Source organism: Girardinichthys multiradiatus, chromosome 11 (genome assembly GCF_021462225.1).
Source record: "Girardinichthys multiradiatus isolate DD_20200921_A chromosome 11, DD_fGirMul_XY1, whole genome shotgun sequence".
Classification (NCBI taxonomy): Eukaryota; Metazoa; Chordata; class Actinopteri; order Cyprinodontiformes; family Goodeidae; genus Girardinichthys; species Girardinichthys multiradiatus.
This window is the reverse complement of record NC_061804.1, coordinates 251,197-264,315: the sequence shown is the minus strand read 5'-3', so window position 1 is coordinate 264,315 and position 13,119 is coordinate 251,197. Positions and strand designations below refer to the sequence as shown.

The window sequence follows — 13,119 nt, the reverse complement described above, 5'->3', positions numbered from 1 at the left end:
TAATACCACTGATGGCCACTAGATATTGAAAAAATGAGAGTCTGACCACAGCGCCTGTAAACATGAGCAGCTGCTCCTTCAGGTCATCATAACTCAACTCCTTTATGTTACCCCTTTCAGGCTCCTTCCTCATGCTCAATTAAGGTGGCGTTCATAAATCAGAGACATCACTGATAACCTGTCTGTGCTCCTACCTGACTCTCAGCTGATCTCTCAGTTAATATGTGATAGTCTGACTATCAGTTTGTATCGGACTCAACACTTATCAATCTCAGGCAACAACTCCTTACCTGTTTGTTTATCAGTTATTTTGCAGGTAAACAGGTCCAGTCGCCTCCAGTTTCAGGTCGTCTCCACTCTGCACACCGTGTGTTCTGACAACTGGAACCGTCAGCTGTCTGACTTTACCTGTCAGTACCTAGGACACAGGTATGCATAACCTGTCAGGGGACAGGGAGCTGCAGACAGTTCCAGTAGAATCAGAACTTGTTCTGAACATTGATGTTGACTGTCTGCAGGTCTGGAGAAGCGTCTCTGCTACCAGTTCTGCCTCAGGACTCACCATTTGTAACCATCACAGTCACCAGTAATGGAACAATGAATACAAGTGTGAGGTCAGGAAAATCAGAACCAGGACAAGACCATAAATAAGAACTAGAATCACTGATTTGCAACACTGCAGCAGCAATGGGCAGGTCTCCTACATGGCTTTGATAAGGGGTCTCCAACTCCAGTCCATGAGAACTATTATCCTGCAGCTTTTAGATGCATCCCTGCTCCAACACACCTGAATCAACTGAATAGCTTGTTCCCAGGCCTTTATCAAACTTGATGGCATGGTGAGCAGGTATGCATCTAAAAGCTGCAAGATAGTAGCTCTCGAGGACTGGAGTTAGAGACCCCTGGTTTAGATATTTCCCTGCTTGAACACATCTGCATCTAATGATTGGGTCAAGGTAAAGTCAGTCCTCGGGGACCAGTTTCCTGTATGGTTAAAATGTTTTCATGGTTCAACACACCAACCAATCTATCAAAGTTTATTTTCCACCAGAATCTAATGGTCCAGTCATTACTGGGCCATTACAGAAGGGGTAATTCAGCCATTTGTATTAGCTGTGCTGGAGCAGAAACACATCTAAAATTTGGAGGACTCCTTGAGGACAGATATTAAACTTCTCTTTCCTTCAGTGATTTAATTTGGTCTGTATTGTATTTCCTTTTGGTCCACATGAGCTCAATATATTTTTAGCAGCTGTACCCTCCTGTTCATCAGCCAGGCCTTTAGAAGATGGTTTTCCTTCGTCTTGGTGAAAAATGCATAGATGTCCCCAGAAAATATGTCTTGAAGTCTTAAAGGCAGAAGCTGATGCTCCAAAATCTCTGCTGGACTCTTGATGTGTAGAAACAGAACTAGACCCTGTCCAGAAGAACCCACAGTCTGATGATGTAACTTGTTTCCACAGTGAAACCTGCAGCAATGGGGAGGTTATTTCTCTGAACTGCACCAACAAACGTGAGTAAATCTGTGTGAGAAGGAAACGAAATATTTAACTTTAGTAGTTTTAATATCCCTGCTTGTGTCCACAGCCTGTGGACTGCGTCTGGTCAGCAATGTGACAAGAGATTTGGACCAATCAGAGGACAGTGAACATGTAGATGGTAAGAACCTGGAATCTGTTCTAGGTTTAAGCTATACAGGACCCTGTTGGGCATGGTCTGACAGCAGTTTGTCTTTGTCAGGTGAGGGAAGAGTTGTGGGCGGAGGCAATGCGGTGAGGGGGGCATGGCCTTGGATGGTGTCTTTATTTTGGAGGGGACGCCATGTCTGTGGTGCCTCGTTGATCGGCAGTGATTGGCTGCTGACAGCTGCGCACTGTGTCTATGGGTGAGAGGAGCATCATTAAGCTGACATTACGAGAACACATTAAATCCAGCCTGCAGGTGGGGCTATCTCCTGTATATTTCCCCCTTTGTCCAACAGGAAGAACGTCCACCTGAACTACTGGTCAGCTGTCCTCGGCCTTCACGTTCAGTCCAACACAAACTCTGAGGATGTTCAGACCAGACGAGTCGATCAGATCGTCATCCACAGAGAATACAACAGACTATCCAAACATGGCGACATCGCTATGATGCATCTGCAGCAGCCAATCAACTTCACCCGTCAGTAACACCTGAGAGTCTGTTAGGTTGTTGATGAACCCTTAAAACTCAGAAACTTTCATCTGAAAGCTAAATCTAAAGTTTTTTCTGTAAATCTAGCAGAACAATTGAAAAATGGAAGGTTATTGTGCCCTTAGTTTTGTCTGTCAGGTTTAAGGCAGCCCCTGCTTTAATGCAGGAACGTTTACCTGACACCTGAAAATGGCCTTATAAAACCTGCAGAATGTAAACCCTTCTGATTGAGCCCTGAATGTTGTCTGTCAGGTCGATGATGACTGCTAAGTGAGCTGAGAAACCTTCCTTGTGTTGCAGAGTGGGTGCAACCGGTGTGTTTACCTGCCCAAGGCCAGAGTTTCACTGCAGGAAGGAAATGTTTCATTGCAGGCTGGGGACGAGAAGCAGAAGGAGGTTAGACACAATAACACTACATCACACACACATCAGACGCCAGCATTGAAACATCTAAGCAGGATCACACACTGCCATGATGACGATTGAGACTCTATGTCACTGCTCTGCCCTTTTTTTAATATCCACTCATGTACCTGAATACAAGTGGATGTGTTTGTTCATTGTGTGTCTCTCGTCTATAAGGTGGGTCATTCAGCCAAACATCTTCCACATATCAAAATTCAGGTGATAGGGGAACGCGTCTAGGTGTGAAGCCCAGACATTCCTCCCATAAGCTACACATTTATCTAAGATCCCAGACTAGAACGATGTCCCTGCATCAAGTTCTGGGTTCTGCCTTGAGGTGTCTGTGGAGTGGAAAGTGCCTAGTAAACTTCAAAAGGGAGGCAACCACCAGCACCCTGATCAGATGAACCACTTCAGTTGATTTCTTTGAATTCAGAGGAAGAGCAGCTCCATTTATCCACCTTTATGTGGTTGAGAACTACAGGCTCAGACTTGAGGTCTGCAGTCTGCCATAAAGCTTTTACCAACACAAGTCTGTATGATAGATAAATAAGATAAAGAAAATAAATAAACGTGACCTATGATAGTTTTATTAATAGAAACTGTTGATATTCTTCTTTTAAACAAGTCAAACATTTGACAAAATTGTATTAAAATGAAAACCTAAACATGTGAAGCTACAGTTCACATGGTTTTCTGTCTCTATAAATGCTTTGAAATGTTTAGGGTTTGACTGTTTTAAGGGCACTGTAAACATGGACAGACGTGTCCAATATGTCCTCAGTCCACCTGTCCAGGATAGCTGTGGATCAGAGCTATCTGCTGCTGAACAGAATAAGTAAAACATGCAGCAGAAAGACTTCTGTCATATGTTGAAAATAAGCTGTCAGAAACCAACAATAGTCACAACTATGCAGCTGAGCTGATAAAAACCAGCTGATGGCATGGAGATCTTTGTACCCCAGTAGGTAGACCTGTCAGCACTATAATGCTCAGTTTACACAATGAAAGATTTATGTTTAGGGAGAGGACATATTTCTATGTATCATAACATCAGCAATTTTCTCAGCTATAATGTGAGTCATATTTTATAAAAATCAGATAAAAAATAAGGAGTTACGACCGTTTTAGTGACAGATGCATCAAGTCAGAATGGTCCTGTTGACTCAATGCATAGCAATGGCGCCTGTGTGCAGGGTCACCACCTATAGCGGCCAAGAGGCCATGTCCAGTCCAGTAATATATACAGTACAGACCAAACGTTTGGACACACCTTCTCATTCAAAGAGTTTTCTTTATTTTCATGACTATGAATATTGTAGCTTCACACTGAAGGCATCAAAACTATGAATGAACACATGTGGAATTATATACTGAACAAAAAAGTGTGAAACAACTGAAAATATGTCTTATATTCTAGGTTCTTCAAAGTAGCCACCTGTTGCTTTGATTACTGCTCCACACACTCTTGGTATTCTGTTGATGAGCTTCAAGAGGTAGTCACCTGAAATGGTTTTCACTTCACAGGTGTGCCCTGTCAGGTTTAATAAGTGGGATTTCAAGTCTTATAAATGGGGTTGGGACCATCAGTTGTGTTGTGCAGGAGGTGGATACAGTTCACAGCTGATAGTCCTACTGAATAGACTGTTAGAATTAGTATTATGGCAAGAAAAAAGCAGCTAAGTAAAGAAAAACAAGTGGTCATCATTACTTTAAGAAATGAAGGTCAGTCAGTCTGAACAATTGGGAAAACTTTGAAAGTGTCCCCAAGTGCAGTCGCAAAAACCATCAAGTGCTACAAAGAAACTGGCTCACATGAAGACCGCCCCAGGAAAGGAAGACCAAGAGTCACCTCTGCTGTGGACGATAAGTTCATCCGAGTCACCAGCCTCAGAAATCGCAGGTTAACAGCAGCTCAGATTAGAGAACAGGTCAATGCCACACAGAGTTCTAGCAGCAGATACATCTCTAGAACAACTGTTAAGAGGAGACTGTGTGAATCAGGCCTTCATGGTAAAATAGCTGCTAGGAAACCACTGCTGAGGACAGGCAACAAGCAGAAGAGACTTGTTTGGGCTAAAGAACACAAGGAATGGACATTAGACCAGTGGAAATCTGTGCTTTGGTCTGATGAGTCCAAGTTTGAGATCTTTGGTTCCAACCACCGTGTCTTTGTGCGGCGCAGAAGAGTTGAACGGATGGACTCTACATGCCTGGTTCCCACCGTGAAGCATGGAGGAGGAGGTGTGATGGTGTGGGGGTGCTTTGCTGGTGACACTGTTGGGGATTTATTCAAAATTGAAGGCATACTGAACCAGCATGTCTACCACAGCATCTTACAGCGGCATGCTATTCCATCCGGTTTACGTTTAGTTGGACCATCATTTATTTTTCAACAGGACAATGACCCCAAACACAACTCCAGGCTGTGTAAGAGCTATTTGACCAAGAAGGAGAGTGATGGGGTGCTGCGCCAGATGACCTGGCCTCCACAGTCACCGGACCTGAACCCAATCGAGATGGTTTGGGGTGAGCTGGACCGCAGAGTGAAGGCAAAAGGGCCAACAAGTGCTAAGCATCTCTGGGAACTCCTTCAAGACTGTTGGAAAACCATTTCAGGTGACTACCTCTTGAAGCTCATCAACAGAATACCAAGAGTGTGTGGAGCAGTAATCAAAGCAAAAGGTGGCTACTTTGAAGAACCTTGAATATAAGACATATTTTCAGTTGTTTCACACTTTTTTGTTCAGTATATAATTCCACATGTGTTCATTCATAGTTTTGATGCCTTCAGTGTGAAGCTACAATATTCATAGTCATGAAAATGAAGACAACTCTTTGAATGAGAAGATGTGTCCAAACGTTTGATCTGTACTGTATATCGATGCTTGCAGCAGCCTACCAAGGCTCTGCCTTTGGCTTTAGATCTGTGTGTGAATCCAATCATCTCCCAGTGCTCTCTGAGAACAGGGAGCTTTAAAAATACCATAGCTACCTCTGCCATGGTGATGGACTCACCTTCTATCAGACTCTGCTTCCTGCTTGAACGAGAAGGACTTGGTCACTGTAGTAATGGAAAACCTCAAAGTTCTCCATCTACCACCCAATAATACCCGCAATTTGTCTCTCACTGCTTTTCACCTGACTGACCCCAGTGTGTTTGTTCCTCAGCAGTCTCACCTGTCTCTCTCTTTCAGGTTCTCTTCCTGATGTTCTCCAGGAGGCTCAGCTTCCTCTGCTTGACCAGGATCAGTGTCAGCACCTCCTACCCGAGTACACCATCACCTCTGGCATGCTGTGTGCAGGATACCCTGAGGGTGGAGTCGATAGCTGTCAAGTAAGATAAAACCAGGTCTACTCACCTGGTTTTATGTGAATTCTAGAGTCAGTCCAGAATAACCCGAAAATATTCAGTTGATCTAACATCTATAGACTGATTGTTCACCTGAAGCTGGTCAGAGCTGAGAGCTGATTGGTCAGGGACCTATGCAGGAAACGTAGGTGTTTTTTTCTCTAATAATGTGGCACCTGTTTGCAGGGAGACTCTGGAGGTCCTCTGATGTGTGAGGAGGACAGACGCTGGACATTGATTGGTTAGTCTCTCTCTCTCTCTCACACACACACACACACACATATACACACACACTCACACACATACACATGGTGAGCCCTGACTGACCTGCTCTCTGATTGGTTCCTGACAGGAGTGACCTCGTTCGGGGTGGGCTGTGGACGTCCTCAAAAACCTGGAGGCTACGCCCGAGTCTCAGCCTTCGTCTCCTGGATTGCTCAGACCAGACGTTCCTTCTCCTCCTCTTCATATCCTTAAGAACTCAGATCAACTTAATAACTGGACCTGGAACTCTCTGCTGATGGATGAGATGTTGATCACAGCTATAAACGTTTGTTGATTCTACTAAACCTGAAAAATGTAATTTTTAAGAAATAAAATGTGTAAATCCTGGAATTCTCTGTACTGATTGCTGCCAGGCTGCAATTCTGTTCAAGAATCGTGTCCAGCTTGTGATTCTGTTCTCTTAACGTTTCAGTCTGAGTGTTGATCGCTCTACAGACTCCATCCAACATCGCAGGCAGCTTTGGAAAGCTTTAAACAGCCGCCCACGTTGTACTGATTGCTGAGCCGGCCCAAAACACTGCTCACTGTTTGGAGAAAAAAACCTGAACAAACTCAACCTGATCAGAGGACCAGCAGGTTTAGCTTCATGTGTTCTGATTGAAACAGACTATCTGTGGGTTTCTGAGTGGTTGTGCAGACCATTATATGAACATGAAACCAGAGGAACCTTGTGAAGCAGAGAAGATGATGAGATTTACCTCATGTTGGCCTCATTGATTTAATGCATGAATCCGGCCGGCAGTTTACTATCTTCATGGTGAAAAGCTGTAGGACAGCAGGAAGAACGAGTCAGCTGAGTGTTGGTTAGCATCACCTGTCTCAGATGAAACTACCTGGTTAGTACAGGAACTGACTGGTTGGTGAACAGGTGCTGTTTGGTGATGATTATCAACCTTTTGTGCACCTGTCAGAATCCACTGGGCAGAGGTTTTCCTGGTGAATGTTCAGGGAAGTGTGGTTTGACCTCCATTAACTCACCCGTTTCCTGATCTTTTTCAGCTCACCATCATCCTCTGATTCACCTCAGCTATGTTCTGATAACCTGATCCAGATCTGTTTCTGGTTCTGATCAGACGATGTTCTGAGCTTGTTCTTTGATTTGACCTCACAGAAGATGGATATGAAATCAGATTATAGATACACATTTTCAATAAAAATGTTTTATTTGTTCACCAATCTTAATCATGCTGGGCCGGTCCATGTAGAGCAGGGGTGTCCAACTCCAGTCCTCAACAGGCGGTGTTTTGCATGTTCTAGATGTGCAGCTTGTTCCATTCTCCTGAATCGAATGAAGGGTTCATTATGAACTCTGCAGAACCTGAGGACATCCTGAGGAGCAGGGACATGTCTAAAACATGAAGTACAGTTAGTTTAGATAATAAAACATCTGTTTGTAGAAGAACACTTTGAAAGACGTGAACCAGGTGTGACTGCAGGTGTTTATCCAGCAGGTGGCGCTGCTGCTCCATCGACCAAAGGGCTGTTTCTGACTTGCAGCTCCTGCATGAAGCTACCTGAGCTGATGTTCAGAGAAGATTATCCTGAGAGAGAACGTTTCAACTGTCCTGCATTGACTTGTGTTATGGATTTTCTTATCAAAGTGGGAGAGAAATTAACTCATTAACAAGAGAAAGACTGGACTTTGTCTTTATACGTTTATTCAAAGGCATTTCAGCGTAAGACTCTGTCACTGAGTTTTAGTTTAGTGAAGCAGAGCAACGAACAGAAGTCACAAACAGTATTTATACCAGAATGAGGGTGTTATCTCAACTTCAAAGAGTTTAGTTTCATGGCCCCTAGACCCTCCCTGGGTCAGAGGTAACAAAGTTGTTTATGAGGGCACCCATTCACCATCCCTTGGGATATAACCCTTCAGGGAGTGTTAACCATAAACTCCTGATAATGAATTTAGAGCCCATCTGCTCTTAAGTAACCAAAACACAGAAGTCAGAGAGGAGAGGTAAAGAAACGTTCAGAACACTAAAAGAATTTTCCACAACACTCCTCTCTTCTGATTACAAGATAATCACAAATAAAGGAACATTCTACAAAACCATCACCCAGAATTAATCAAAGTAAAACCAACAAAAAAGAATATACAACACTTTAAAAGAATAGATCTCCAAAGCTCTATTTATACCACTAGAATGCTGAACATCAGTATTAGCTCCCCAAACAGTTTACAGTTATTACATCATTATAGCATCTTAAGCAATATAAAATCCATCGTTATCCATACCATCTGTTGTCTCAAATGCAGAATCACCATAGTCATTACAAACAGAAATTAAGTCTACATCCATATCAGCTTTCAGCATGGAAACATTAATCAGTTTCATTACCGTTCCTTTAACCATTGGAATAATGCAACATGAAAGAAACATCAAAATCAAAAATAAAAATAAAATAATTACTCCAATCTTTATTAACCAGGATGTCCATCCAAAAGTAATAAACCAGGACCAAGGATTCCAAGAGGAAACCATATTTTCTTTCTGTTGAGTCATCAGCAACTCCTCTAATTTATCATGGATACTTGTCATGTTATTAGACACATCAGGAATAAAATTGCAGCATTGTTCCCCAATTAAATGACAAACACCACCCCTCTCAATCCAAAACCATTTTATTTAGGAAAAGTAACAAGAACCCTGGTTAATTTACCTGCCTGGTCATACAATTTACTTCCATTCAGTACGGCTGTAAGATTAAAAGTTAACACAAAGGGATCTGAAGCCAAAGATCCTGAAATAGTATAAGGATCAGTTCTGATAGGACACGACTCAAATTTATGTCTGTTGATTAAAGCACATGAAACAGATATAATAGTTTTGCAACCTTCTGTCTTTCCAAGGAAATAAGGTGTGTTTTCCTCCTGTTCGATACAAATATCTGTACCTATATCTGGATATCTTATTGATTCCTATTACCCCAAAATCTATAAAGAGTTCCTGTAGTAGCAAATATTAAATTAGTCTCACTAGAAAATCTACTAACATTTCTGCTTTGCCTTACAGTATAATTCCTCACCCAAGGAAAAATAACCTCCACCAGCTGGTTATGTTGCCTATCTGGAAAGAAAGTAGTATCAATAGGAACAGGAACTAAAAATGGTTGATTATTAATAACACGTGGAATCAAACAACAAACATAGCAACTATCATTTCTTATCTTCCTCACAGTTTGATGCATCAGTTGCTACCAGATATTATCATCATGATCATAGTAGTCAGAAAAGTAATGAATCTCTCTTTGAATCAGCTGATGAGTATTATTAGCATAATTACTCAGATTAGCCTTACATTATCTTTGCTGTACCTTTTCCAAAATGAACACGAGTTATAAAAATACTTGCAGTACCAATCATTAGCATCAGAACAGACCATCTTCCATTTAACTGCATCGTGACCTTGAAGAGGAATGTCCTTTCTTCTGGTACTGAAAACAAATCATAAACAAAACTTAAAAATCCTGCTGTCTCTCCTGAGTGGCTTCAAGCTGCCCTGTTACCAGTCTGGTACAGGTGGGCGGTCGTAGGAAGCTCCTCTAGTTAGGAGGTTCAGAACCAGGATGCTGCTCAGGTGGTGTTCCCATGAACACCTCCCAGTGTAGCATAGACCCAGGTAACATGCTCTGCTACCTTGACAGCGGTGTAGGATCTGATATGGGCCATTCCAGCATCTGGACTTCAACTGTGTTCTCCTGGAACCAAGGAGTGGAGTTTGGAAGTGGCTGTTTCCAGTAATGCAGCCTTCACAGTCTGTGAAACTTGAAAAAGCACAGTGGACAGGTTTTGACAGTGAAACAACATCCTCTCTTCACACAAAGATGTGGAAGGCAGAGATCTTAGCAATAGCCCCATGCCCAAACTAGGAGACCTGTCAAACAGCACTTCAAAAGTCTCAATCGTAAGTGAAAACAATAAGCAGAGTCTTCACAACCCTTGGCTGTCGGGATCTGGGAGTGTGTCTGTTTTTGCTTGCTGCTAACCTTATTCATCCAGCAGAGGGTGTCGGAGCTACAGGAGGAATCTGGACAGGTGTTTTCCATCTTCTGATTGCTGGGAACGCTACTTAAGCCGTGGCTGCCAGCAACTCTTCGCCTGAGTGTTGAGCCTACGTGGTAACCAGCTCAAGCCAGCTTATTCTGGTATTTTGATCGATCTGTTTTCGGTTTCTCTGACACATGCGTTTTTGCCTCAGGTATCTGTTCCAGTGTGTGCGACAATCCTCCGATCACTCGTCTAGCGCTTGGAGCTTTATAATTCTCTGTCTGGATTCTGCGTGCTCTCCAGGACCAAGGAATCTTTAATTTTTCAATGGACCTATACAACTCAATTACAAGCTTTCTCCTCCTGCAAACCTGTCCACCCTCCAACTCAACTTCAGCTTCATCTTCCTCTCACTCCTCATGGAAAGTACGAATGCTGTGAACTCTGCTCCCAGTTTCCTTAAGTCCGTCTCCCCTGGCGGATCCCATCTCCCTCTAGCAAGAACAATAACCATTATTTCTGATATATTACCGTCACTGTTTCTTATCTGCCCTTTTCCCTCACACAGTTGGAGAGACCAGACTCCTGTTACTTCCCTGTAGGAATTAAGGAGAAAATAAACTTCATTTTTCACCGTGAGATTCTCTGCTGCGATTCTTTCTGTATGTGGGTCAGATCAGTGTCAAAAATGATGTCAGAACACTCAGGCCAAACAGACCCAGCCATAAGTCTCAGTAGAACTTTGTCTGAACATTCTCACCAGATTCACTCACACGATTCAGCTCTTCGCTCACTTTCTGAACAAATCCAACAGAATAATCAGCAACTGAGTCATATTGCTTCTTTGCTCCAGCATTCTTTAAATCTTCAGACCTCCGATTCCACTGAGGGCGCTGTAGCAGCTCCTAATTCTCAACGTCTTCCACACTCTCGTGACGTCACTTCCCCTACTCCGGAGAAATTATCCGGTGACATAGATCACTGTAAGGGTTTTTTGTTGCAATGTACACTCGTCTTTAATTGTTCTCCTGATAGTTTTCCCCATGATGATGCTAAGATTTCTTATATACTTGGGTTACTTACTGGAAAGGCCTTACGTTGGGCAGAGGCTCGTTTTTCTAATTGTAATCAGTTTGGTTGCTCTTTTGATGACTTCATCCTTGAGTTTAAGCTGACTTTCTCCTCTGAGACTGACCAGACTAGCGTCTCTCGCCAGTTATGGGCTTTGAACCAGAGGAACAGACCTGTCTCTGAATTAGCCTTAGAGTTTCGTACTCTTGCAGCTGCCTCTGGCTGGAATGATAGTGCCCTTAGAACATCATTTTTTCAGTCCTTAGAGGAGCCTCTGAAGGATGAATTAGCCTTGATTGATGTGCCTAAGACCCTTAATGGGCTTATTATGTTAGCTACACGGATTGACCGTCGCATGCGTGAGAGAAGGAGAGCTCGTTCTGAGCGTTTCATGGCTCGTTCTTCTCTTCCTGTAAACACACAACCCAATGCTAGATCTCTTCCTCAAGTAGTTCTGCCTGAACCTGAACCCATGCAGGCAGACCGCACTCACCTGACCCCTGAGGAGAGACAACGGCGTAGACAGGGTAACCAGTGTTTTTACTGTGGCTCATCTAATCACCTTATTGCTGCTTGTCCAACCTGTCCCACCCGGCCAAAAGACAGGGTCTGTTAGTTTATTCGGGGGAGCTAACGGACCAGTTTAATGATTGTGTAGCCCCTAGATTTACCTTACCAGCCACCTTAGTTGGTAGTCAGCAGACTCAGAACTTATTAGCATTCATTGATTCCGGCAGTGAGCAGAACTTAATCGATCGCAAGTTGGTAGAACAGGCCCAGATTGAGATTGAGTCTCTGGCTACGCCACGATTAGTTTCAGCCTTAGATGGACGGAGGTTGCATAGGATTACTCACAAGACTATACCTATTGAACAGGTTCTCTCCGGAAATCATAGGGAGATGATTTCTTTTTATGTATTTCCGGTTTCTCAAACTTCTTTAGTTCTTGGTTTTCCTTGGCTGCAAAAACACAACCCTCATTTAAACTGGTCCGAGCTCCGCATTGAAGCCTGGTCTAATTACTGTCACTCCAATTGCCTTCAGTCGGCTCTACCTGTTAGGAACTCCTCTGAGTCTAGTCATCTTAGTGATGACATTCCCAACCTTTTCCAGGGTTCCCGCAGTGTACCATGATTTAAGACTAGCCTTAAGACTAGCAAGAGTAGGGCTCTCACTCTGCCCCCCCCATAGGCCCTATGAATGGGCCATATACCTCCTTCCTGGGGCTCCACTCCCCACCAGTAGGTTGTATCCCATTTCTGGACCTGAACGACAGGCCATGGAGGATTACATTAATGACTCCCTAGCTGCAGGTATTATTCGTCCCTCTTCCTCCCCTGTGGGCGCTGGTTTTTTCTTTTTTGTTGGTAAGGATGGTTCCCTTCGTCCTTGTATTGATTATCGGGGTTTGAACCAAATTACAGTTAAGAATAGGAACCCTCTTCCTTTACTTTCCTCTGCCTTCGAACCAGTTCAGGGTTCTACTGTCTTTACCAAGCTTGACCTTAGGAGTGCTTATCATTTAGTTAGAATCCGCCAGGGGGACGAGTGGAAGACAGCCTTTCAGACTCCTCTGGGTCATTTTGAGTATTTAGTCATGCCTTTTGGACTTTGCCCCAGCAGTCTTCCAGTCTCTGATTAATGATGTTTTAAGAGACTTTTTAAACATCTTTGTTTTTGTGTACCTCGACGATATTCTGATCTACTCCAGAAACCTTGAAGAACACCATCATCACGTTCGACTAGTCCTTCAGCGGCTGCTGGAGAACCGATTATTCATTAAGGCTGAGAAGTGTGAGTTTCACCAGTCCTCTGTTACCTTCCTGGGCCTCATCTTAGA

General features: G+C 43.3%; 1 protein-coding gene across 1 annotated transcript in view; it reads left to right on the top strand.

Moving 5' to 3' along the window:
• The window catches only part of tmprss15 (transmembrane serine protease 15), a 30,992-nt gene extending 24,445 nt beyond the window's left edge, over positions 1 to 6,547 (top strand). Inside the window, exons 19-28 of the mRNA XM_047378396.1 lie at positions 306 to 429; positions 519 to 614; positions 1,464 to 1,513; positions 1,588 to 1,659; positions 1,741 to 1,885; positions 1,982 to 2,163; positions 2,476 to 2,571; positions 5,778 to 5,917; positions 6,119 to 6,173; positions 6,285 to 6,547. Coding sequence (XP_047234352.1) covers positions 306 to 429; positions 519 to 614; positions 1,464 to 1,513; positions 1,588 to 1,659; positions 1,741 to 1,885; positions 1,982 to 2,163; positions 2,476 to 2,571; positions 5,778 to 5,917; positions 6,119 to 6,173; positions 6,285 to 6,409 — 1,085 coding nt within the window. The 3' untranslated portion in view covers positions 6,410 to 6,547. The remainder of the gene's footprint in view (positions 1 to 305; positions 430 to 518; positions 615 to 1,463; positions 1,514 to 1,587; positions 1,660 to 1,740; positions 1,886 to 1,981; positions 2,164 to 2,475; positions 2,572 to 5,777; positions 5,918 to 6,118; positions 6,174 to 6,284) is intronic.
• The last annotated feature ends 6,572 nt before the right edge of the window (positions 6,548 to 13,119 follow it).